Here is a 27411-nt window from a genome sequence, read left to right on the forward strand (position 1 = left end):
AACAAAATAATTCCATTTGTATAAAACAATACTTATGACATTTCATAGCTATTTCCCTCTGCTTGTCTAGGTGCTTCCTGTATCCAACTCTAGAATGGAAAACTCCAGGAAAGCAAAACTTTGCCTGCCATGGTCACGGCTGTGTCCCGAGTGCAGAAGCCTATCAGGATCCATGTCTAGAAAGTGCCAAAAGTATCTAGGAGATGAATGAGAGCCTCTGCCATCAGTGCTTCCTCCCAACCCCCACACACCCTCCACCAGTGTCCTCCAGGAGCAAAGCCAGCAAACCAAAGGCAAAGGGTGCGCCTGAGATGGTCACAGGTGTCACAGATGCCACCGGCAACACCTGGCAGGGAGAGCAAACTCACCAACTGGGCTCAAATCCTGGCTCCCTCCATCCCTCCCCACTGTTGACCCTGACCTCACCTCTAGGCTGAGTGACCTTGGGCTCCCCGCTGTGAGCCTTTCTTTTTTTTTTTTCTTCCTGTGTAAAATCAGGGAAGGAATCAGACCTACTTCACAGGGTCATGGTAAGGTGAAATGAGACAGTACACATGAAGCATGTAGCCCAGTCTAACAGACCAGCGATCCTGCAGGCAGAGCAGGGGAGGGGCACCCGCGAAGCCTGAAAAGCGTCCCCATATGCACTTCCTCGAGGGAGGTTGGAGAGGATGGGGGGACATCCAAGGCCACTGTCCTGCTTTAATCTACCAAGCTTGTTACTGCTGGAGAAGCCAAGCAGAACCACTTATCAAGAGTTGGTTTGGGGCTCCCCGAATAATTACCAAGCACCTGCCAGGTGCCTTAGGAAAGACGTAGAGGAGGAAGACCATGAGGGCTGGGAAACTTAATCTGGAAGCAGAGACAGATAAAAACACAGGCCCAGAGACAGAGGAGGTTAAGTGGAAGACAGAGGGAGGAGGCAGTCTGTTGGCAGCAGGCCAGCTTTGCTCCCAGTACCTGAAGGGAGGGCACCCCTCCCTGGGGCCCCTCCAAAGGATGCCTTGGCAGGAAAACAGAGTCAGTGGTTAAGAGGATGCCCTTCCCATTCAGACACACCCCTTTTTAAATTGAAGCTCCTCTGTGACCTCAAGCACATGATCTCACCTCTCTGAACCTCACTGCCTCGTTTATGAAATAAGAATAATATTGGGACCTATTCACAGGTTCTTGAGGGGATTTAAAGTCTACTTTAAAAGTACTTTTTTTTTTTTAAGATTTTATTTATTTATTTGACAGACAGAGATCACAAGTAGGCAGAGAGGCAGGCAGAGAGAGGAGGAAGCAGGCTCTCCACTGAGCAGAGAGCCCAATGCAGGACTCGATCCCAGGACCCTGGGATCATGACCTGAGCCGAAGGCAGAGGCTTTAACCCACTGAGCCACCCAGGCGCCCCTGTTGTAAAAGTACTTGACAAGGGTGGTGAACAAGAAATGTGTGGCAAATGCTAGCTAGCCATAGGTTTTGTTTTGTTCTGTTTACCCAAGATGGAAGCATTTCAACTGCAAAGAAACCTCTCTAGCATTTGCCACTTAAGTTTTTTTTCTTTTTTTTTTTAATTTTTAAAAATGATTTTATTTATTTATTTGACACAGAGAGTGAGAGAGCATGAGCAAGTGAGCATGAGAACAAGCAAGGGCAGCCACAGATGGGGAGGGAAAAGCAGACTCCCCTCTGAGCAGGGAGCCCGATGTGGGGCTTGATCCTAGGACCCTGAGATCATGACCTGAGCCAAAGGCTTAACTGACCGAGCCACCCAAGTGTTCCTTAAATTTATTTTCCAAACAACATTTACCTGGTGCTTTTGTGCCAGACTCTGTCTTAACAACTATATAAGGAAGATATTATATTTTAGTCCTTTTTTTTTTTTTACACATAACAGAAAATTTACCATCTTAACCATTTTTTAATGTACAGTTCCGTAGTGTTAAGTATAATCACATTGATAGGCAACAGATCTCGAGAACATTTTTGTTCTTTTTTTGTTTTTGCGAAAATGAAACTCTCTACCCCTTGAGCATCATCTCCTCACTTCCCCTTCCCGTAACCCTGGGTTTCTGTTTCTAGGAAGGTACTATTTTAACTCTGTTTCACAAGTCAAGAAACCAAGATCAGCTACATAATTCGTGGGACTCGGTGCAAAATGAAATGTAAGTTATGAGGAATGGTCAAGACGATCACAGCAGAGTACTAACTACATCAAGCACAATCACACAGGACCTTGGAGGAGACCAAGGGCCAGAGAAGTTAAGTTATTTTCCCAAAATCACACAGCAGCTTTAGGAGCCACTAAAATCCTTTACTTCCCGTAAACTCCCTACAGGCAGGGGCTTTGATTTGTTCACCACAGAGTGCCCAGAATCCAGCACCGTGCCTGGTATCCCTGGTCATTCATCATATAATTCATATCTGGGGGAATGAATAAATTGGTCACATTCACCTGCTTTGACCAGAGATCAGTGCTTTGCCTTGGCTCTCTCACACAATTAAGGCTCCTCCTTTGTATTTACCTAGAGCCCTTGAATTTCTAGGAGAAGCAAGTGTGACGCGTGTCTTTCTATATACAATGTCCCGTGGCACTTTTATGAGGCCCTGCCCCTTCAAAACATTCCTGGTTTCAAGTCCTACCTTTCTGCAGTGCCGTGGAATTAGAAGTCACTGGATAGGGGTGCCTGGGTGGCTCAGTCTGTTAAGCGTCTGCCTTAGGCTCAGGTCTTGATGCTAAGATCTTGGGATCAAGCCCTGAGGGTCCTGGGATCGACAACCCCCTCCAATAATAGCATCGAGCTCCCTGTTCAGCAGGGAGCCTACTTCTATTCTCTCCTCCCTTCTGGTGCTCTCTCTCTCTCTCAAATAAATAAATAAAGTCTTAAAAAAGAAGTCACTGGATGAAGAGAGATCACTGGTAGCATGCTATGGCCCCAGGTCCCCAGGGCCCAGGAGTCTGATGGCTAGCTTCCCCCGCCCCCGGATCTCAACACAGGAAAACTAGAACCAAACTCCAGTTTTATTTACAGTTACGGCATGCAGGGCTGCCAAAGAGTCTAGCGATCTAGCCTATGTTTTGTCGCTCTGAAAATGACTTCATTTTTCCTGTCTGATTGTGAGAGTCTTTGCTGACAGTGGGAAGAAAGGAGAGATGAAACCTCAGGAACACACCAATGGATTAATCATACTCCTAATCTCGTGACTTCTTATTGTGCTGTACATGATTCCCTTTGAGTCTAAGTATTCTTTATCTGTCCATTTTCAGTACACCAGTGACTACTTGTGATCCCACACAAGAGCGAGCTCACTGCCGGTTAACTCCTAGCCCCTTGGGGTTCCTCACCTGTCTCATTCTGCCATCTCAGAGGTGACCCCTGTCTTGAATGTTGTGTGTCCCTGTCGCCAGTTTCAGATGCATTACATTTGTCTGCTTCACTAAATAATGCATTGTTTGCTTTGAGTTATTTTTGAAATTCATAGGAAGGGTGTGGTATGTCAGCTTCTGAGACTTGCTTTTCTGACTCCAGAACAGCTAAAAAGATGCCATTGCCATGTTGTCACACCTACTGTTATTTTTTTTCTTTTCACTATTGCATAATACTCCACCGTCTAATAGACCATCATTCTTCTCTCAAGGGCATTTGGGCTGTTTCAGCTTTTTGCTGAAATTCTCATGCAAGTCTGTGGGTTAAATTTTGCCTTGGGTATATATAACAAGGGGTGCGATGCCTGATTCATAGGGTACACGAATGCTCAAATTTGCAAGAGGATGCCAAGTCGTTTCCAAAATTACTGTTCCAAACCCCCCAGTGATCACAGGGGATCCCATCGGTCCCCATCTCCCACATATGGTATGGTCAACCTTCTTCATTCGTCAAGTTGAATGAGTGTTGAATGAGCGGATGACTGAATAATGGGGAAACCAGGTTGCTCACAAAAAATCAGTTCATATGATCAATCTGTAACCTTTAGCTTTAAACAAATCAAATGTGCTTTCAAATGTTGTCAGTGGGATTCCTAGATGTTTCAGATGGTGAAGCCGCTGACTCTTGATTTCAGTTCAGGTCATGATCTCAAGGTCCTGGGATCAAGCCACCAGTGGGGGGTCTGCTTCAGGATTCTCTTTCTCCCTCTGCCCCTCCCCCTGCTTGTTCATGCTCACTCTTTCAGATAAAAAAATAAATCTTTAAAAAAAATAAAAGTAGGGGCGCCTGGGTGGCTCAATGGGCTAAAGCCTCTGCCTTCTGCTCAGGTCATGATCCTAGGGTCCTGGGATCGAGCCCCGCATCAGGCTCTCTGCTCGGCAGGGAGCCTGCTTCCCTTCCTCTCTCTCTGCCTGCCTCTGCCTACTTGTGATCTGTCTGTCAAATAAATAAATAAAATCTTTAATAAATAAATAAATAAAAGTAAAATGTTACCAAGAAGAGAAGATGAAAAATTTCAAGTAAAATGTTGCAAAAAATCTTATAAAAACTAAAATCATTCAATCTGTCATAAATTACCATAAAATATAAATAGTTAAAAAACAAAAGATAGAAGCTCCCCTTAGAAGACACACGTGTAATTTGCACCAAACCACAAATACATATTTTATGCTTTTTTTCCTTTATTAACAATATATTTCACAATTTAAAAAGGAAGAAAATGGTCTTCACTTTATATTATACCCTATACACAAACCAATTCAAACATATTACAGAGTTTAATTTAAAATCATGATGCCAGGTGCCTGGGTGGCTCAGTGGTTTAAAGCCTCTGCCTTCAGCTCAGGTCATGATTCCAGGGTCCTGGGATCGAGCTCTGCATTGGGCTCTCTGCTTAGCAGAGAGCCTGCTTCCTCCTCTCTCTCTCTCTGCCTGCCTCTCTGCCTACTTGTGATCTCTGTCTGTCAAATAAAAATTTTTTTTAAAAATGTTTAAAAACATAAAATAAAGTAGAATCATGATGCCCATACATAACTGGAAGGAAACATAAGCAAATAAAAATCTAAGGTGGTTGCTGAGTACCTAGGAACTACTTTTTACAACATACAAGTAAAGGTAAAAACCATGAGGAAAAAAGACTGATGGATTTTATTACATAAAAATGCGAAATTTTTTGTAGGTTTCACTCTTAAATAAAAAAAAATATAAAGGCAATCAACCATCTGGGGAAGATACATCAGTGTTATAAAGGATCCATCTATCTTTGTTAATTTGGGCTGAGAACATGGAGGCCAGACTCACAATCTGGTGACTTGCCTGCTGTTGGGACACTTGGTGGGATTAGATTATAAGAGCATAAGACACCTGGGTTGGGTAGATCTCCTTCTAACTTCCAGAGCCTGGAGACTAACACCAGGGCCTTGCAGGGGACTGGCAGGCTATCTTGGGCAAGATTTTAGGCACACTAAAATAAGGTAGGAGATCTACTATGAATGTGTTTGCTGGGGATGTGAGGATACAGTGGACTTGGCAGTGACAAAGGTTTAAAATTCTAAGAGGTGGGAGCTCAGGGGTTGCTACAAAAAGAAGTTTGGAAAAGCAGGTGCAGTACCGAAGGCTTTTCCAGGGCTTACACGAATATTGGCGTGGGAGTAAGGGGACCAGCGGCAGGCAGGGCAACTCTGTACCGCCAACAGAAGTTTACAAAGTTTAGATTCAGTTAGGAATTTCACGAAAGGAACCAAACGTAACATTTTTCCAGGAAGCAAGCGACTGAATTAAATCCCATCACAACCTCATTTAATGCAGGTTATGGGTGAATTTTGACCTGTTGGATGTGATACAGCGTGAGGGCTCCAAAAAGGACTCCGTAAAGGACTCTTGGCTGAGGAGAACCACTGGACCAAATCATAACACTGACTGTATTCTTTCCAAGGATACACACTCATAACTGGCAGGACTCTAATTCACTCGATCCTGAGGATGCGGCCTCCTTTGAGTCCCAGCAGGCTGACTAAATGATCATTGAATTAAGTGTGAAGGGATTAGCCAAAGACCAATCAAAGAATATAGATTTGCCACTTTAGAGGCGTGAATACCAATGCAATACCCCCATTTTCCTGTTCTCCTTTTATTTCGGTAGATGTGATTTCCCCACCTTGGTTCACACAGGTTTTTCAAGAAAAGCAGCCATTCTGAAGTGGACCCAAGACAGGAACGTTTGGGTTAGTTACCAAAGAGAAAGGTGGGAGAAATGTGTTTTATGTGGAAAGCACTGATGCTGATGATGTGATTGAGTTAAATTGTATTTGTGTCTCCGGGGCTGCCTTCACTGCCAAAATCTTACTGCCATGGTATTTCTATAGATCACATAAAAATGTAGTTATTCAACACCTTTAATTGAGTGCTTACTCTATTCAGGCTGGGGTTCTAAGAGCTGGGTATATGGCATGACCAAAAGAGAAAAATCCCTGTTCTCAGCTATGGGGAGGGGGGGCTAAAACTAAAAAATAAATATATACCATGTCAGGTAGTAACAAATGCTTCAAAGAAAATTAGGAAGAGGGAGAGATAGAAGTTGGCCATCCTATTTGAATAAAGTCGCCTTAGGAAGACTTTCCTGACAAGGTGATGATTGATTTAAACCACCTTCTGGAAGGATTGGGTGTATGTATTTAGGAAGTCCCAGGCAAACTTGGCCCCATCATGGCTGTGTGGTCTTGTTCTCAGTGACTAACTTCTCTGAGCCCAAGCCAGTAAAAATCCAGAGAGGATGAGGAGAATGCACTATAAATTATAGTGATTATTACAGTTTATGAATGCAATTTTGTTATAGTATGAATTTTATGGATGCTATAATAACTTCTTTATACCCCAAGGAAAAAATAATCTCCAGTCCCCTGAGGGGGGTCTTGCCATATTTCCCTTCTTTTACAATTAGGACTGGGATTTCGGACCCTGCTACAAAGCAGGCATTCCCCTGATTCTGAGAATTCGGAAAATTCTCCATTGCTAGCTTCCGTTCCCTCGTCCATGAATCGGAGATAATGGTAGGGCTGACCACTTTAGGGTTTTTACTGATGTTGTTAAAATGACATTTACTGAGCTACATGTGAGACACACTGAACCATACGCCAGGCATGTTCCTAAACAATGGAAACATATTCATTCATTTAATCCACGACACACCCGTAGACCGAGTACAATTTTAAACTGCCCTTTACAGCCAAGGAAACTGAGGCACGGAGGCGTTAAATCTTGACCTCCACAGCTAGGGTTCCAACCACGACAACTGGGCTCCAGAGCCTGGCAGTGTTACACAGGGCTCAGCCCTGGGCCTAGCCCACAGTTAGAGCTCGGGAAATCTTTCTAGGGGTGGTTTTGTCCGTTCTAGCGCGGGGCTGCTCCAGAATTTCCACTTAGGAAGAGCTGAAGGGGGCTGGTTTGTCGGAAGGGGAGGCTAGGGGGCGCTTGCATAGCAACCATAGTTCAATGCATAGCAACCATAATGTTTACTGGAACTGGGGGAGTCGGTGGGGATGGCGGGGACGCGGAGTGAGCCGGCCATCCCTGGACACCCCATTTGCGGCGGAGACTAACAAGCCCCGGAGCAGCTCAAATCCGAGCTCCCCTCCACCACCCCGCCCCGGAGCCGCCCGGTGAGCCGGCCCTCCGCGCGGCGCCCCCCTCTGTCTGGAGGCAGATGGTTCCTCCCGTTCTCCGGCTGGTTCAGGTTCCGCGCTCCGAGTCACAAAGCGCGGGGTCACGTGGGCGGGCCGGTGCGCTTTGTGACGCCGCGGGCCCCGCCTCCCGGCCCGCCTATCCGCGCACGCCAGCCCCGCCTCGCGCGCGCCGCCCGTGCAATCCCTGCTTAAGAGACCCCGGAGTGGGGCGCTCGCCCGAAGCCAGGCCGCGTCCGCCATAGTGCCTGGCTTGGAGGTGTCGCCGGCGCTGGGTGAGGGCCCGAGAGCGGCAGGGGGGCGAAACAAAAAGAGAGCCCCGAAGCCTTTGGCGTTGCCCGGCGGTTTCCGGGCCTCCTCTCGCGATTCGGGGCCGAGAGGCGACGGGAGCGAAAGGCGAGAGAAGCGCGGAGCACACGGCGAGAGGAAGCGTCGGGGAGCCTCGGCGGCGTCCCCAGGGTCCGCCAAAGCCACCCGGCCGCTGGCTGGGGCCCGGGGTGGTGAGGAAGTGCTTCGAGGCCTAGTTGAGGCCTAGTACCGGCTTTGTGTCCGAGGCGGCGGCGGCGGCGGGGGGGAGGCGGAGCCGGGGGCGGCCTGCGGGAAGGCCTCTCCTCCGCCGACCGCGCGTTTCTGGCCTAGGCCGCGGGCCGCTCGTGGCCTCCGGGGAGCAGGCGACAGGGGTTTGCGTGTGGGGGGGCCTGGGCCTGGGGAAGCTGACGCCGGTCGTCCGGAAGCCAGGAGGAGGCGAGAGGCCGCTCGTGGACTCCGGGCCTAGGCCCTCTTCCCCCAACCTTCTCCCGGGGCCTGGGTCACCCCAATCCACGGAAAGAGAGACCAACCGGGAGGTGCGGCCTCGCTATGGACCCCTGACCCCGCGGGGTCATTCGGACTCTAACGTGTGGACTGACCGCTACTGACTGCACCGCCTGCCCCCCCGTCTCCTGCCGGCCCCTTAGCATGAGCGAGGGGGACCCAGCCGGGTGACATTGTGCCCGTTGGCGGATTCTCGATTTCCCCTTTCCCCGTCCTCGTCCGCTTCCTCCCGTATGAAGTGCTTCTGAGTATCGGGGGGAGGGGGGCGGGGGGGGCTCTGGATTATTGTTTTTACGAACCCCTGCTTGTGGTTGGGGGGGTATTTAATCTGAGGCCTTAGGGTCCTTCGGTGTCTTTTTGAGTGTTTTGTGTGTGTACATATTTTGCTCTTAAGTTTATAAATATACATATATTGAGCGTGTCCACGTCTCCTCGCTGAACCTTAGGAATCCTTTGGCACCATGTCCTGTGTGCATTATAAATTTTCCTCTAAACTCAACTATGATACCGTCACCTTTGATGGGCTCCACATCTCCCTCTGCGATTTAAAGAAGCAGATTATGGGGAGAGAGAAGTTGAAAGCTGCCGACTGCGACCTGCAGATCACCAACGCGCAGACGAAAGAAGGTAAGAGCCACACGGGCTCCAGCTCTGCTGGCCGGAGATAGGTAGTAGTTGTGCTAAATACTGGTTGCCTGGCAGGAGGCTAACCGCCATTACGTCTCTTGTGGGCCTGTTCGTTCTAAGACTTTGGATGCACCTTTCCTGGAGACCCAGGGGTTGCAGCGGTCGGCCTGGGGGGTTTAACTGGCTTGTATGGTGTCTGCGTAGGTGGGATCATCGGTAACCGGCTAATCTGAAAACGTGCAAGTCTGTTTAGTCTTCTCCAATGTTATTTAAAATGAGGATGTCCGTGGGAGAGGGTGAGGGGTGCCCTCCAGGTTCTTGGGGGTGCTTGCCCTGTGGCGTTTTCGAGCTTGTTTTTCATCAGAGGGCAGGAGAGCATATGGAGGCGTCTTACTTGTTAAAGCAGCCGTAGAGATAGTGCCCTAACTTGCTAACCTGACAGTGGTTTGGGGGTTCAGTGGCAGGTTTTATGTACTCCCTTTTTCTTCCAGTCCTTTGGTACTTAATTTATTTTTATTTTGGAGTTGCCTGTGTTGCGGCGCAGGGATCCTCACTTAAATATTTTTGAGGATTTAATCCAGCCAGTCTTTAATGTTGGAATTGCTTTTGGAACCTGATGTGTTCTGATGTCACCACTTTTGTGTGTAAATTCCAGAATTAGTAATACAGTAATTAAGTGGCTGAGCTCTGAGTTCATCACATTACTCTTAAAATTTAGTAGCAGTTTAGTAAAGGGTCTTCTTTTTTTTTTTTTTTTTTTTTAAGTAGTAATTGCTAGGCTTTATTTACGTGATTATGTTACTTGGATGTGGAGAATAGTAGGCTGCTACCAAGTGAGTTTCAAACAAGCCACTGATGGGAATCTTTAAGTTCTTTCTCCTTTTTAAAAGCATTTAATAATGTTGAGAATTTAACATTAGATATGACAGTGTGAGAAATAGTATCTGCAGATTCTGGTTCTGCATTTGTTTTGGTTTCTTTTTCTTAGTACTGTAATGCTGATGTGTAGTTTTCAGTAGATCAGTCTGGGATGGGAAGAAATAAAGAAGTTCAAACTAGCTTAGGGTATTTTATCGATCACTAAATTTTTCTTAAGGTGTGACTTGCGTTCTTTAAGTTGAAATTGGGGGGGGTGTCCCTCACTTCTAGCCTACATGGGGTTTTGGATTTTGTTTCGTTTTTTAAATATTTTAATTTTAAGTAATCTCTACACCCAGCGTGGGGCTCGAACTCACAACCTAGAGACCAAGAGTCAGACGCTCTACCAATTGAGCCAGCCAGTGCCCCTAGTTTATAGTTTTTAATAGAGTGAATCTTGTCATGTAAAAGAGTTGTTTCCCATTTATATCCAGATATAAGTTTAATTGTATTATATTAAGGACTGGCATTACTGGCATGATTCAAAAATATTGAATACAAACTTTATTTGCTTACATGGTAACACATGAAGGAATATTCTCCACTGCCCCCACCTCCTTTTAAAATGTCATACCTAAGGGATACTCCACAGGAAGCTTTTGTGATTATAATTATGTGTAGAATCCTCTACTTAAGGAGAGGAAAAATTGCTGGTCATCATGAAGAGTCAAATAGCTTTTTAAAATAGTGTTCAAGAAAATACCTTAAAGAAAATACTCTTTTCTTTAAGGTCACCAAAAGTGTCCCTGAAATATTGCAGCATACGTTACAGGATAGATGGGTTTATAAGAATTTCAGGACATACTGGTATGTTTATGACACTTATAAATGAGAGGAAGAAGATATATATGAAAGTAAAGAATATTAAGGCAATTTTAGTCCTATACTTGGGCAAGATTTACATTTTCTGGAGTATTAAATGATTTTATCGTGGACTTGGTTCATTTTCTCCACCTGATAATTGAATACAACTTTGTTAGATTGTAGTAAGTTACAGTTGATGGACATCTTGCCCAAAAATCTAAGAGTTTTGTGACATTGAGTTATTTTTTTTTTCTAAGCCAGGAAATTTATGTTATGTATTATTTTTACAAACCCTGAAAGTTAGGGAGGTGTTCTGTCCAGCAGCATATCTTTTTTTAACATGTTTGTGTGAACCGTCTATATTGAAGAAAGCTTTGATGTTAGATTAAGAGAAGGGGTTTCTGGGGAGAGAATGTGCATTTTGTGCAATCCTCAAATTAAGGGAGGAGAAAATACTGGTAGTCTGAGGATAGTCACTTAATGAATTTTACAGGAAATAGCTTCCAGTGTCACAGGCAGCTGAGTAAGAATGGGCTGGGTTTTAGCACCATCCAGTGAATTAGAGAATACAAAATATTTATAGCCTCATAGTTAGGCGATTGCCTAGAAGGATGCTGAACTGGATCACTTAATTTGTTTGAATTAATGTTTAGATTACCCAGTATATCACATGTCTGTAAAAACATTCCTTAGAGTTTTGGGACTCTATGTTTAGGACCCTTAAATCTTAATTACATCAAAATGCATGGGTCAGAATTTTATGTTTTAGATTTAAGAATCTTGCTCCTTTCAAAACAAATCCTGAATGATCTTCCTATATTTTTTAATACAGATTTCCCATATAAACTTATTTCCCTACCTTTCACCTTCTCTCCCACCTCCAAAAAAAACAAAGCAAAGCAAAACAAAACCCACAACAACAACAAAACAAACCTTCATTCTGAACTTAAGAGTGAAAGATTTGAAAGCTGAGAATGAAGTATTTTTGAGGAGTCTTCTCTTTTTCCATCTATCAGATTCATCTTGTTTTTCATTCCGGAATCCATGGTCTTCATATTTTTGAATCGGAAATCACACTGGCGCCTGGAAAGGGTCTTTTGAAGTTAACAGCCTGCTTAGTAAAGTAGTTTAAGGGTAGGAAGTAACCAGTGTAATTCAGGTACTTAAAGGTCAGTCAGAGCATCTGGTGTGGGGGCACGTGACTTTTAGTCTGATACAGTACTGGTCTGACCAAATTAATAAGTTGTCTTGGAAAGCTACCCTCAATGTTTTTAAGAGTTGTTACATATTCAGAAAGTCCTTGTCAAATGTTTGACGCCAAGTTTTGTTTTAGAATTTATTTTGTGAACATCTCCCATCTTTCAGTTTTTCTTACTCAGATCTTGATTGAAATTTGGAACTATCATGAACTATCAAGGTAATGATGATAGTCTCTAACAGGTCTAGGAAATTGAATTGCTCTGATTGGATACCTGTGAGATACAGTCTGCTACTTGAAATATACCGATAAGAACCCATTTTTGAACAATTTGTAACAGGAAGTAACTAATGATGTTATGATTAAAATTAATAGAGTATTAAACTTAAAATGCTCACATTGTGTGATAAATTGAAATAACTGGAAGAACAGAGGTAGTCAGCCGCTTTGTGCTGAGTAACTTAAGTGAAGCAAGTAAACTCCATAATCTTAGGAGAGTGAACCCTGATAACCTGATTATGTGATTGGGAGAGATGGGTACGTTCTCATATCTATCTCATAGATATTCTCGTATCTGTCAAATCTGTAATTTTATAGATTCCTTCCTCGGGAAAGCTTTTTACCCATACTTAAAGTTAATTGGTCCAGGTTCTCTTTTAATTTCATTCTTCCAGAAGTATTGCAAGTAATAGGGAGTTTAAAGAGTAGAAAAATAGGATCCATTCATCCTTCCTCTTTTGTTCTCAGTGACATCACTGTTCTTCCAGTTGGCTTAAGCCCGGAGCCCAGTTTCTTATGACTGACTGCTCTTTTTCCTTCATTTCCCTACCCTCCTTTAATCCATTGGTCGCCTTACCACTTCTACCTCAAAACATTCTGATTCTCTCCCTTTCTGCATCTGTCACATACCAGCACGGATCATCGTTTCTTACTGGGCCTTTGCAGCAGCCTTCTTATTGGTCACCCTCTTTCTACTCTTGTTCCCCTGTGGGTTCATTGTCCACATAGATACCAAAGTTATCTTGTTTGTTTGTTATTAATGTAAATCAGATTGTCATCATTTTTGTTGAAAATCTTCAGTGACTTCTTGTACGTATAAATAAAATATAAATCTGTTTGTGATCTGTACTTTTCTATCCATCATTCTTCCCTTTCATTATCTTCTAGCTGTACTGGACTTTATTTTTATTTTTATTTTTTTTAAAGTTTTATTTATTTATTTGACAGAGAGAAATCACAAGTAGACGGAGAGGCAGGCAGAGAGAGAGGGGGAAGCAGGCTCCCTGCTGAGCAGAGAGCCCGATGCGGGACTCGATCCCAGGACCCTGAGATTATGGCCTGAACCGAAGGCAGCGGCTTAACCCACTGAGCCACCCAGGCGCCCTGGACTTTATTTTTTTCACATGCTTTTCTTTCTGTCTGAAACAATTTTTGTCCAGTTTTTTTGCATATCTTTCTAGCTTTTCATTCTTTAAGTCTCAAATGTTCCTTAGAAAGGCCTTAAATCAATATTCTATCCACAGTTGCATCCTGCTACTAATTATTTTTATGAAACTCTTTTTCCTCTATTTAGAACATGTCTTAATTTCTTTAGTCTGTCGTTTTTAGTAATAACTCAGGTTGAGCGAGGGGCTAGGAGGGACATATTTTAAATAACAACTTAATAATTGTTAAATAATTTAAATAACACGTTTTTCTCATAGTTTAGATAATTAGCATTACTAGCTAAATAAACTAAAGAATAACTTAGTATTACTGAGATTTGGGGTTCAACAAAAGTAGGAGCGCGAGAGCAGAGAACCTGCTGACAGTCTTTGGTGTCCTTTGAAGAGAATTTCTGTTTGTTCTGACAGTATCAGTAATCCAGATGCAAGGAACATGCAGTGATTAATGTTCTTTTAAATTTAAGTTCATTTCCCATAAAATTTATGTTTAGCTGAAGTTTTCTAATTCTTGAGGACTGACATCTCCAAATCGCCAAATAGAAATTCAACTCTCTATCTTTTTTACAGAATATACTGATGATAATGCTCTAATTCCTAAGAATTCATCTGTAATTGTTAGAAGAATTCCTATTGGAGGTGTTAAATCTACAAGCAAGACGTATGTTATGTAAGTATTTATCGGATCTCGTGTATTTAAGTCCTCAGAATAGACTTTTTATCTTGTGAGAAAGAAGTATTTTAGAATAGAAGTCATTACCTTAATAAGTATATCTTCTTAATCCTCGAAACTGTGGGGATGGGTTTGTCTCTTCCTGGTTTCTTCCCCCAGATAACTTAATCTGTAGTTAATAGTACAAACTGTCAGGAAGAAGTTTTTGCTATATAAGTATATTAAAAGCCTTGTTCTAAATATTTTGACGGCATCCAGAGTGTTCAGTAATGCTAACATTTGTTTCTCAATAAGGGGCTTTTGTTGGGAAGCTATAGAGTTTATAGGATTTATGGAATCAGGCTTAGGTTTGACTCCAGTAGCTGCTTTACACCAGTTGTGACTTTGAGTTAAGTTATCTAAAGCCTCAAAATAGACTTCTCAAAATAATATAGGGATATGAGTATTTAACTCAAGAAGGGAGTTGGAAGAATTAAACAGTGCCTGACCCATGGTAGACTCCATTAATGGAGTACGAACACAGCAGTATTTTAGCACCAGTCTAGAGCTTAAGGAATTCACAAAAGACACAGGATTAAAACATATTTTAACGTTCCCTGCCTCCTTGCAATTTTAATGGTGTTAGAATTATAATAATGTGAAAAGAGTAGTAATTTCCACTTAGAAGTTAGGTTGCCTTAATTGAAATTTTGGCAAATTCTGCTTTTGGCCAGTGAAAAATTCTGGAATTTGCCAGTCGTAGGAAATGGAATGTCTTCTTGGAATTGAGGTGAAATAGTCATTTCTTGGAGCTTTACTTCATATGGGCAAGTGTTCATTCTAAACTTATTGTCATTGGTTTGCTATAAAGTTATATTCCATGTCCTAGCCCTTGGGGATCGTTTTGTGTAATATCTTCTGTATAACAATAGCTTAAAAACTTGCATACTTTCTTTTTCTTACAAAAACCAAGTGAATATGTGCTTTTAACTTTGTGTAATTGTAAGAAATGAGGGAATAATTCCTAGTATTTCGTGTGAAATTACACTTTAAATGCTTTTTAAAAACAGTAAACATTAAGTTTTTTGGTTTTTGTTTGTTTTTTGATACTAAGAAACTTTTAGGGAGAGAATTATTCGAAGTACATGGGAAAATAAGTTGCCTCTTAAAATTGTGTGTTAACTGACTATGTGAGATTTCCTTTGTAATCTTTTTGCCTCATAAAATGCTTCTGAGTTTATTGAGCAAATACTAGAAAATGAATGCTTCATTTTTATCCTAGGACTTGCAAATCGCATGTAAACTTAGAAACTCCTTTCAGATGCACACTAACATTTCTCTGTAGTCAGGATAGCATAAATTTCAATTAAGCATTTAAGTGCTGTATTTAACAACTCAACTCCTCTCCCCTTTCCTGTGAGAACTTTCAAAAGAATTTCTTCTCAGGCTTTATTCGTATGTACTTTAAAAAATCAATATTTTCAGTTCTTCACAACCATCAAGCTCGTTCTTTGAACTAATAAACTGTCAAGACTATATTGCGTATTTCTGGAAGTTCTTATCTAATCCTCAGTCATTGTTTTGAGACTTATAAGAAGTTAAAGTTACTATCAACCTGTCTTTCTGGATTTGAAATTTAGTTTTTGGAGCACAGCAATTTCTCAGGGGTCCCAATTATAAATGCTAACAGTGAGTGGTCTTCATTTAAGAAGATCTGATACATGAAAATTTTTATTTGTTACCTATTAAAAAACCAGGGAGGAGCTCCTGGGTGGCTTAGTCCTTAAGTGGCTGCCTTCAGCTCAGGTCATGATCCCCAGGTCCTGGGCTCGAGCCCCACATCAGGCTCCCTGCTCTACAGGGAGCCTGCTTCTCCCTTTCCCACTCCCCCTGCTTGTGTTCCCTCTTTCTCTGTCTCTCTCTCTGTCAAATAAATAAATAAAAATCTTAAGAAAAGGTGGGGGGGTTAATGTAACTTGGTTGCTCAGTCTGTAAGAAATAGCTACAATGTTTCTTAACAAAAGACCCTCATACTACCTGTGGGAAAACACCTGTTGTAAATGGCAGGTTACACCTATTCTAGAATTTCTTAGTATAGAATTTTGTTTTATTTTATTTTATATCCCACAAATAGGTCTTAAATTATTAGTAGTGTACATACTAGGAAATTGGTTGTTTTTAAATCTTTGTACCAAAGGAAATTTGTGTTAATAAAGGTATGTGATGAGAGATATATATTAAGTTGTTTTAGCACAAAAATCCATAAATACCTCCTCATAATTAATATTATTTTCATTTTTGTTTATTTTTTAGAAGTCGAACTGAACCAGTGATGGGAACTTCAAAAGCAGTATGTAAAAACACAATCTCACACTTTTTCTACACATTGCTTTTACCTTTATAATGTAGCAGTGAAGTAAATCATTTAGAACTTAACATCCAACTGATCATAGTACATATTGTAAATAAAATGTATTTCGATGACAGCTCAGTTGAATATGGATATATGTGGCATAATTTGCACACTCTGTAGAAATGGGTAATTTGTGCCCCCCCAAAACACTGTTTCATATTAAATATAGCATCCTCCCTGTATGACACCGTGTTGTACAGTTAATGTATGATTCTTTTTAGCTCTTGTAGGTTTTACACTAATGAACATGATAACATGTTCTACATCTGTCTGTCTATAGTTAGTATTTTGTATGTATGTACAGGCTGTTGTGTGCTTTTTGTTTCTTGCAATAAAAAAAAATGTTTGGAGTGTATATTTTGCCATTTTCACGTTGTATCACTTAGTTTTTGTTAGTTTTTTTTTTTTCCTGCCTGACGATGGCTTTTAAAAAATGCATTAGCAATATGCAAAGCTAATGTTAAAGTTTGATGCTTTCTCCAAGTTCAGACACATATAGAAAAGAGCTTTCCAGAGTTGATGCAGCTATATTACTTAGTTTTATCTTATTTGGCAATTTCAAGCTTTTATTCTTTGTTTATATCTCCACTATAAAGTAAGACCTGAAATTGGGCCCCCATGAGTATATAAATGTCTCATTGATGATTTATATAATTGAGTACATTGTTTTAAAATTTTACTACAAGGTCTTCCACTTCGCCTGCTTAGTTCTCCAAATTGAAATATTTCCCTCTTTCTCATAAAGATACTAAATGCTGCATTAATTGTAAGCTGATTGAAAGCTGTAGCTCATCAGAGGTAACTCCCCTTAACCAGGATAACATCTTAATTTTTACGATCATAGCTTAAATATGACACCCTGTTGACTTGGAGGTCTTAAGTAAAAGGCAGCAGTGTTCCTAAGTTGTGGGGTGACACATTTGTTTCAGAGTATAGGGCTGTAGTAATTGGGTTCTGTAAACTTGATGGTGCTCGAAACATTTTACTGCTGAGGCTTGATCTGTACACAATACAAGATGTCTGAAATCTTGATTTAGAATTCAAGGGTATTGCTTGCTGTTTCACTTTATCCTTTTTAAATAGTACTGATCTTTATGTATCAGGCATTTCACTAACCTTGGATCATTGCATCTTGAACATGATAATATAGAATATCTTAACTTTGGACTTGTTCTTTAAAGTATATGGCCTTTAGTTCTCATGGAACTAAATATGGTGATTCAAAGATCAAAACTTAGTGTTTTGGGGTCCCCCCCCCCCCGCCCCTGGGGTATATGGGGTTTTTTGGTTTTTGTTGTTTTTTGTTTTTTTTGGGTTTTTTTGGTTTTGGTTTTTGGTTTTTTTGGTTGTTGTTTTGGTTTGGTTTTTTGGTTTTTAAAGCATAATGCTGTAAAAAACTGTCCAAGTTTCTGTTTTGCTGGTGATTGGTTTAAAACTGATTTTATGTATCCAAATGCTAGCACAAATTAGAGTGACTATCCTGGTGACTGTAGTAGTTAATGTAACACATTTTGTATAAAGTACTTTTATATAGTATTTAAATTAATTCAGATGAAGTTTTATTTCTTGAAAACAGTTATTTCCTTTTTGTTTATTAGCATGTGTATAAACACAAATCACATGTTCATAAATAAAGTTAACATTCTTTTAGCCTTGTGTGTTCCCTGGCATGTCTGTATTACACTTATACAAGAAGCAGTTTATTTTATGCTTATTTAGGTTTCTCTTTTCTTTTTTCTTTTCTTTTTTTTTCTTTTTTTTTTTTTGATACTTTAAAAGTGGCTTTAATTTTTAGATAGAATGTCTGAAATGAAGACATTAGATGATTTAATAATTTAATATCCCCATCATTTATTTGCTTGGGGTACATTTGCTGGCATTTAGGATGAGAATATATTCATGAAGCATAATTAATGCCCATTTTACAAATCACCTGTTACTGTACACTTCACAAAAGCCAAGATAGAGCCACCAAATGAGGTTTCTAATTCTAGTTCATAGAAGTAAATGTGTGTACATTTTTGGTGACCTAAGCCAGTTGGGATCACGGATGGCTGTTTCTATCCATATCCCTTAGCTTTGTTTTATTTAGTCATCCTTCCACGTTGGTACTGCAAAGCTGGATGTTCTTCTTGCTTATTAAATATCAGAGTTGCATTTTGTTGGATCCTTTAATTTCAAGCAAGTATGGGTGGCATAAAAAAAATTTCAGATTCTTTCTCCCAGAAGCAAGACCATAAATTAGATGTGGGGAAGTGGGTTAATTTTAATAATGTCCACAGTATGCACTCATCAGTATTTTTTAAGACTAGATTTTTTTTTTTTTTTTAACATGGGGCAGTTTTTAAATCATTAGTTAATACATTTATTGATGCTTAGGACATGCAGATTTCTGGTCTGTTTAAACCATTTCTTGTCAGCAATTTTCACTTAATTTCTAGTACCTTGCTATATCCAGCAAACAATTGGATTCCTTTCTCAATTTCTGGTAAATTTTACTTCCTTGTGGATTTTAAGGTATTTAAGGTGCTAGAGTGATTGTTTGGTGGGGAAAAAAAGTGATGTAGATGCCATTGAGTATCTGAAAACACTTTATAGGATACTAAAACAAGTTGGCAGAAAACTAACATGGCAGGAAAGCCCAGTGTAAGAACCAAAAGACAGCTATATTTTAGGAATGGAAAGAACAAAAAGTGTTAGTGTTAGTATTTTAGTTCCAGCTATAATAAAGTTAATATAGCTGCTTTTTTTTTTTTTTTTTAAGAAATGATCAGTGTTCATATTCTAGATAGTAATGGATTTATTTTGAAAGGCTATTAATTTGTTTCTTTGGTTAGAAACATAGATGATGCTTGATAGTAATTTGTTCAGTTCTTGTTACTTAGATTCAAATAATTCCTAGCTGATGTAAAATGTAACCCTCTTCAGAATAGATATCAGAATTTATTCTCGATAAAAATAGGATATTTGTGTATTCTTTTTTTTCTCTTTAAGTTTCCCTTTGAGATTAGTTCTGTAACGAAAGAGCACTTAAAAGCTAGATGAGAATAAGAACACGTTGGTGGATTATATGGTTGTGTATTAGGAATGTGGAGTTCGTGCATTATGAACTCTGCCACCCCTCAGTGGGGAGCTAAGAACCTTTTGTTTAAATAAGCATCCCAGTAGTAATATCCATTGAACTAACTCTTAAAACTCTTAAGATATTTATAAGATATATTTTAAATTTAGCCAACATTACTTTTATTTATTGAACTCCTTCTATGGTGGGCATTGTGCTAAGAACTTACTTCATCGAAACTTGTAACATTTCTATTCGGGGCTCTCAGTCATGCTGCTTTTATTTTAATACTCTTAGCTCTCTGGAATATTTGAAAAATACTTAACAGAGACTCACTTTGTTGTTGTTGTTTTTCTCTGATCCAGACATCCCGTTACATCCTCCATTTTAAACAAGAGTTCTGACCAAAATGCATGAGAAATTTATAACCTGTTGAATGAGCAACCTGATTACTACATAGGAAGCTAATAACGTTTTCATTTTGGCACACTTACAGGGGAATAGTATCTTTAGAGTTATGTGATAAACGTTTGTGTGTGTGTGTGTATACATGTGTACACATACACACACATAAACACTTATATAAAAAAACTGATACTAAAATCACTTCAGAGATCAAATAAGTGAAAAAAAATTTTAATATCCTATTTGAAAATACATTTTTAAAATCCTTATATCCTTCAGAATTTAATGCTTGCTCCATTTGATTAACTTTCTTCACACATTAAATTCCATCTTTTTATGAGAGCCCTGTTTGCCTTTGTCACAGGCAACCTTTGGTTTCCTTTTCTTTTTTTTTTTTTTTTTTTTGGCTTAACACCTTTCCTTGATAAAGCTATTGTTTCTTTGGCAAGAAGCCATTCTTACTTACTCTTTGGGAGAATAACCAGATTTACTCAGAATGAACAGTACATGCTCAAAAATAGAGAAAAAAGTAGCAATTATGTGGGAGCTGTTTTATTAAACAATTATCTGAGCCTTTAAAGAGCTGCTTGTTTTTACAGTGTTCTATAATGGCATTCCAGAAAAGTTAGATTTCTTACTCTTCTCTCATCTAATGCACATTGTCGTGAGCATTTTCCGATTTAGAGACCACTGATAGACATGGGACTCTTTTTTAATATTTAGTCAATGCTCTGAACACATTTTCTGTGATACATTTTTCTTTACCCTGTTCTTCTTTTATTCTTTGTAATTGAGTCTCCCTCAACTTTAGCCTTTTACTGTGTGTGAAATACATAGAGAAGGGTAAAGCGGGGTGAGGTACAGTTTCAGCTTTAAAACTGGAAATAATAACATTCTTTAGAAAACTTCTAAGAAAATGCCCAGTATTTGAACATTAAGTGGCAGTAGGGACTAAATGATCACTTTCAGATGTTTTCAGTGTGGAACTTGAATGTGTGTTTAATTTTTTGTGAACAGATTGATGACTCTTCTGCGTCTATTTCTCTGGCCCAGCTTACAAAGGTATATATATATATATATATATATATTCTTGAAAATATAAATCTTTTTCTAACATCGTATTCTTTTTTAATGTGGAACAGTTGTTTGAAGAGGGGTTGGGGGAGGATGTATTTTGTGAAAACATTGTACACATTATTACTATCCTGTAAAGAGTAGTTGCCGTTTTGAGAAGATAGGGGGAGTATTTTGGCAGCCTCACCATAATGTTGGAGTGTTGTTCATCTTCAAGACCGAAGAAACACATGAAGCTACCCTTTTTTTTTTTTTTCCCTCATACATTTTGTTTAATTATACATTGGAAACTAACAAAGTTCTGGAGGAATTTCCTGGTTTTGGCTGTAAATTATGTGGACTTTCTTTAAGCAGCCAAAATAGAAGCTTTCCTTTACATGGACAATTGCACAGTTATTTCTTGAATATTCGAATTGATCCCATGAAGGTCAACATTTTAAATGTGTTACAATTGTTTCTTTATGCTATAGACTTGTAGTCTGTCTGCATTAGAAAAAGTTTTAAACAACCTAATTTGTTTGAACACAGACTACATGGATTGTGTAAATGTATGAAGCTGTTTGCAGGAATATACCAATGTGTATGTTTGGCAGAAGGGCAAATTGTTACCTCCTGAAATAATTGTATATGCCGTGTTTTGCGATAAAATTGCTTGCATTTTCTGCTCAACAATGTGTACTTCTGTTTGGGAAAGCACTAGTGATGGATTACTTTTTAAAATAATAGATGTAGCTTGCAAATTATGCCTTTAAAAAGAAAAAAGGGAAGAAGACATATATTACAGAATAGACAGATTTTTTAGGACCAAGAAGGAAGGAAGTCTTCCAGTTTTTCAAAAATCTTTTTTCCCTACTGTCAGAAATGTAAAACCAAACTTAAGTAACCAAGATTTATCTGATGAGTTGGATGGATTTTCCATTAGTGCTGTCCCTATCTTATCCTTGGCTTTGTTAGAGGTTGTGTCCTTTTCCCCTAGAATGTATCCCCCCAAAATGTCCTAATAACAAATAAGCTTTTAAGCTCTTGTTCCGGGAAAACTAAACATTAAAATTGATGATTCTGAGACACAAAGTGGGCTGAAACCCATCCTCTCTCACAGTTTTCTAAAGCAAAGTGGTCTAGCATAGAGTTAACCTCTTAAGCAGTTTATAGTTCATGGTTTTAATTCTTATGTGCTGTAAGGACCATATTTGAATTTTGGTCTGTTCCTACCATTGTTTCTTTGTGGGAAGCAGTTGGGGAATTTTGGAGGTTTGGGGGATTTTTTTTTAACTATTTGTAAATTAATGTTTGGGTTCAAACAAATTAGTTGTTCAACATCTGTAATCCAGTTTTCTGTAAATGTTGCTGTTGTTCTAAGCTCTGTTAATGTTAAGCATTCTTTGTATATAAAATTACAATAAAATGTTAAAACTGGTTGCTTGTTTTGTGGATGAATGTAAAGATAAAACCCAATGAGTGGCTGATGTGAGTGCTAGATGCTTGAAGATTAAAGTTACTAGGACTCACTCTCTTAGACCCTGCTTATATCTAGACTCTTCTGTATATAATGAAGTTCATAAAACTTTGGAGAGTTGGATTTAAAATTTCGAGTGCTCAGTTGCATGTGCCTTGCACTTAATTTGAAACTGTTGCTACTACTTAAAGAGCCTTCTGGCTTAGTAACAGCTGCATAATAGGTTCAGTTGTTCTACCCACAACCCTATCTCCAAGTTTTAAGTATTAAGTCTTTGTATTGTGACACTTGAATTATTTTTAAGATTTAAAATATCAAGTGTTTCCGTAATCTGTTTTTAACTCTTAGAGGAGTCATATGCAAATCTTAATGTAAGGTACAAACAGGGTCTAAGGTTTGAGTGCCCCCAGAACGGCCTTCCTCAGCGCTGCAGACACCCAAACATCATGTAATGACCTAAGGAACTCCCGGTGCCTCTTCTAGGTTATACATTTAAATAGTTTTAGGTTTTATGCAAGATTAGATACTGCTCTTTACAGGATGAGTGGTGTTGTCTTTGGCTGTGTGGTCTTAAATGTGTTTCTAATGTGTGTGTCAAATAATTACCTGTTAAACAGACTGCCAATCTGGCTGAAGCCAATGCTTCTGAAGAAGATAAAATTAAAGCAATGATGTCGCAATCTGGCCATGAATACGACCCAATCAAGTAAGTCCATAAATGCTTCGTATTAATAGGTATTTTGGGGTGGGTTCTCCCCCCCCAATCAAAAGCGTTTTTTCAAGTTTTTGTGTACATGTAATTTTTTTTCCCTTTCAGTTACATGAAGAAACCTCTAGGTCCACCACCTCCATCTTACACCTGTTTCCGTTGTGGTAAACCTGGCCATTATATTAAGAATTGCCCAACAAATGGGGTAAGTCCAAAGTAGAAACCCTGGTGCACCTTATTTTTCTCAGTTATTTCTTAGCCATTGTAGTTTTCTTGTGAATACTGCCTTCTCTATTACAATGGCAAATGAGCACAGGCTCTGGAGCCCAACTGCCAGGCTTCAGAACCTGGCTCTGCCATTCAATAACTGCGTAAGCCTGGGCAAGCTACTTGATGCTTCAGGCCTGTGGTTTCTTCTCCAGATGACTGAGGTGCTCATAGCAGTATTTCCCTCACATGGCTATTGTGAAGATTAAGTGAGGTCATGTGTGTAAAGCACTACAAATAACAGAAGCAATTAATGAGTACTGCATGTTAGTTAATATTAAATAAATGTTAACTGCTTGCTTGCTTCCTTCTTTCTCCTTTCTCCTCCAAATAGGATAAAAACTTTGAATCTGGTCCTAGGATTAAAAAGAGCACTGGTATTCCCAGAAGTTTTATGATGGAGGTGAAAGATCCTAACATGAAAGGTGCAATGCTTACCAACACTGGAAAATATGCAATACCAACTATAGATGCGTAAGTATGCGAGTTGGGTGCGATCTGTGAGGCCGCCATCCGGCCAGGCGCCAGTCCTCTATGTAGTCTCAGGCTCGTAATGTGGCTCTTTGGATTACTTGTGAGCATTATATAGCAATACTGTTAGTCTCCATGTGTTGCATTTCTGTGTGAAGAATGAAAGGCTGCAGTCTGCTCCATTAAATGCAAATTTAAAATGGATTTGGGGGTTTTTGTTATCACTGAGTGCCACTTCCCTTGTAGTCTTCTGATTTTTTTCTTTTTCTGTCATACCCTGCTTTCTTCCTCATTCACATACATACTCCCACATAATCTTATATGCTGTCTACATTTTTTAAGTGAAGAAGACAAATACCTTAATCCTTTTGAGAAGCAAAAGGCTTAAGCATAAGCGTTCTACAAGATGTCAAGGCAAATATAAGTGCCAAGAATAAATAAAAAACTGAGTCCTCTTGAACAAGTTTGGACAAACCATGGGAGTGTTAAGATTTTAAAATATGGTTTGTTTTATACGCCATTAGAAGAGCTACAGCGCTGTATGCTACAGCTTCCTGCTTATTTTGAATGGGTTTTCAGATTTTGCTTAATGGGTCAGTTTTAATGAAATGGATAGATGTGGAAACCTGGCGTTGTGGTTCAACCAGACAACTTCTCAGTTTACCTGCTCTTACTGATCGTTACATTTTTGGCTGCCCTGGGCAGCTGAGAAATCACATAATATAGAACACGGTATTAATTGTTCCTTTGGACTGCATTCTCTAACCACTCCTCCAGTGGGTTATGAAGGGAGCATGTCCTCAGGACATATCTTGAGAGAAACATCAATTTAGAGAACAGCTGGCAATGTTCGTAGGGCCACAGGGAAAATGTACAGAACAGTTTGCTTCAGCTTCATGCTGTCCTGTTGAAATGCAGTGTAGTGAGCAGGTGAGGGTGACGGGAGAAAGACGGCTGTGCTGTGGGAATGGTGTGGGGCAGAGTGGTTTCGAGTATGCGCTCGAGTAATAAGTGCCTCGTTTTCGTTCACGGATAGGAATGAATGTTCTCCTCAACTCCCAACCCTGTTCACTTTCTCAGTTTCACCCCCATCTATTTTTTCTCCGTCACCATCCTGTGTTTGTGGTTCATCTTAGAGCAGTCTGTTGTTCTGTTTCTAATTCAGACATTTCATACATATTTCCAAACAACTTAGGTTGAAATGGATGATTTTTACAGACACAATTTAAGAGCAGACCGCTTCATCTTAATATAATATATACAAGTAAAAGTATTTAAATAGAAATTTGTGTTGGAATAACACCACCCTTGTGAACCCTAACTAGTAATTAACTTCATTGCTTTTTGAATGCTGAAATACAAAAGTCCATTTGTGCCAAACACACAGCAAATACTGGGGAAAATGGGAGCCCAAATATTTTAAATGAAGCTTTCACCCTCTCCACTAACACCACTGATAAGCAACTCAGACTCTTCTTCTGTTTCTTTTTCTATCCTCTGTTCTCCTCTTTTTTTTTTTTTTCTTTCTTTTCTCTCTTTTGGGCAGTGGGAGACTCCTCTTTCACAAATTGGGAACAATGGGGCATAAGCAAATTGATACTTATTTCTGGAATCGTGGTGATGTCTATGGAGCAACTGCAACACAAATAACACACCTAAGGTACCCTACTCCGTACAGCTGAGATTCTTTCATTTCCAGCGTTGAGATTGACACACTCTGTTCCTAAATGAGGTAGAAAGAATTTATGTAGGCATTCCTGTGTTTTATAAATCTGCCTGATTACAGAGAAGATGGGGGTGTTCGGAACAGTTGTGACAAGTTAGAGAATAGTGTATTGTTTTTTTTCTTTTTGATATATTAAATATACAACATTTCTGCAGAATGCACTTCTACCAAAAAATGGACCCCAAATGATGGAAGTGTTACTTTATGTTTTTGTAACACATACTTTGATCACTTAAGTCATTAATATTTCTTAGTTGGCTATAAATAGTAAGTCTCTCTTTTAAAATGCCGATTATAAGTAGATCACTGGTTTTATAGTCTACTTCTAGATACTGGTGTGGTTGGTAGCGTCCTGTTTCCCTTGAGGTATCCCCCTTAATTTTGTAATGTCAGCACCAATTTCTATTTCCTGTGGTACGGCATTCGCTCTAATACCGTCACATGTTCTGGGTACTGTTGGACCGTGGAGGGGAAATTTCGTTTGTTTTTCAAGTAATGTGGTAGGATAGAGAAAACTGTGGTTAGGATGTTGTCATGTCTAAGTTCAAATCCTGTCTCTGCCACTTAAACATAATTTTGTGGCACCGAATATGTCCCTTTATTTTCCAGTCCTCAGTTCTAGAGTTGTGGATTTTTAAGATTCTGTTAGCCAGTTTTACAGTGTTTGTTTCTTTTTGTTATGCTTGTTTAGGACTTCGTTTTATGTCTTTTTGTTGTTTAGAGGGAGGATGTTCGTAATACTCCATTATTTTGGAAGGTATTACACTTGTGTAAACAAATGTAGCATCGAACTGAATTATAAGTTCCCATTAGGGTATAGTAGAACATGTTCATCTCTTGGAAATACTTTGCCTTCTTAACAGTGTTAAAACAGAGAAACCTTCTTTTACAGAGAAGCATATGCAATTGGGAAGAAAGAAAAACCGCCTTTCTTACCGGAGGAGCCATCCTCTTCTTCAGAAGAAGATGATCCAATCCCAGATGAACTGTTGTGTCTCATCTGCAAAGATATTATGACTGACGCCGTTGTCATTCCCTGCTGCGGAAACAGTTATTGCGATGAATGTAAGAAACGTTGAACTTTGAAAGATGTAGATCTTAAAATATGTGTATTTACCTGGAGAGGCTCTAAGCAACGTTATAGGTTTTAATAATGAAGTATGAAATGTCAGTAATTGGTCAGTTCCTAAGTGAGCATTTAATAGCAAGAACCGTTTTTTGTTGCTGCATTTTTTTTTAAACAACAATCTCTTTGTCCTATTAATTAATAGAGTGGACCACCTCTTGTACCTTCATCAGGTAACTCTACTGGGGTTTTATGAAATGTAGGATTTTTGTTGCCTGTACATTTTAAATGGTATGCAAAATTTTGAATGCTTTTTGGGCCTTAGATATTCTGGAAGTACTTTTAAATGGTACTTAAATCCCTTCCCTGGAGGATTGTGGAAAATAGCTATTCCTTATTCTGAAATTCCTAAGTGTGATTGAGATCTTCTTTCTCACCTGCATTTGCCATGTGGTGACTTGTGACTTTTTTTTCTTTTTTTTTTTTTTTCCTAAAGATTTTATTTATTTATTTGTCGGAGAGAGAGAGAGCACAAGCAGGCAGAGGCAGAGAGAGAAGCAGGCTCCCCACTGAGCAAGGAGCCTGATGCAAGACTCTATCCCAGCCTGGGATCCTGGGCCGAAGGCAGCGCCTTAACGGAGTGAGCCACCCAGGCATCCCTGACTTTTTTTTTCCTGATCATTTATATTAGCATTTGTTTTTTTTCTGCCACTTACTC

At 39.7% G+C, this 27411-nt stretch overlaps 1 protein-coding gene across 2 annotated transcripts in view; it reads left to right on the plus strand.

Annotated features, from left to right (window-relative positions):
• Positions 1 to 7738: 7738 nt before the first annotated feature.
• RBBP6 (RB binding protein 6, ubiquitin ligase) overlaps positions 7739 to 27411 on the plus strand; it is a 31495-nt gene continuing 11822 nt past the window's right edge. For both annotated transcript variants that reach the window (XM_032326882.1, XM_032326883.1), the window contains exons 1-8: positions 7739 to 9031; positions 13964 to 14063; positions 16359 to 16395; positions 20942 to 20986; positions 23072 to 23160; positions 23272 to 23368; positions 23765 to 23904; positions 26520 to 26692. In XM_032326882.1, the coding sequence (XP_032182773.1) occupies positions 8866 to 9031; positions 13964 to 14063; positions 16359 to 16395; positions 20942 to 20986; positions 23072 to 23160; positions 23272 to 23368; positions 23765 to 23904; positions 26520 to 26692 (847 nt within the window). In that variant the 5' untranslated portion in view covers positions 7739 to 8865. The remainder of the gene's footprint in view (positions 9032 to 13963; positions 14064 to 16358; positions 16396 to 20941; positions 20987 to 23071; positions 23161 to 23271; positions 23369 to 23764; positions 23905 to 26519; positions 26693 to 27411) is intronic.

The sequence above is a fragment of the Mustela erminea genome, chromosome 20 (genome assembly GCF_009829155.1).
Source record: "Mustela erminea isolate mMusErm1 chromosome 20, mMusErm1.Pri, whole genome shotgun sequence".
In the NCBI taxonomy this organism is placed as follows: Eukaryota; Metazoa; Chordata; class Mammalia; order Carnivora; family Mustelidae; genus Mustela; species Mustela erminea.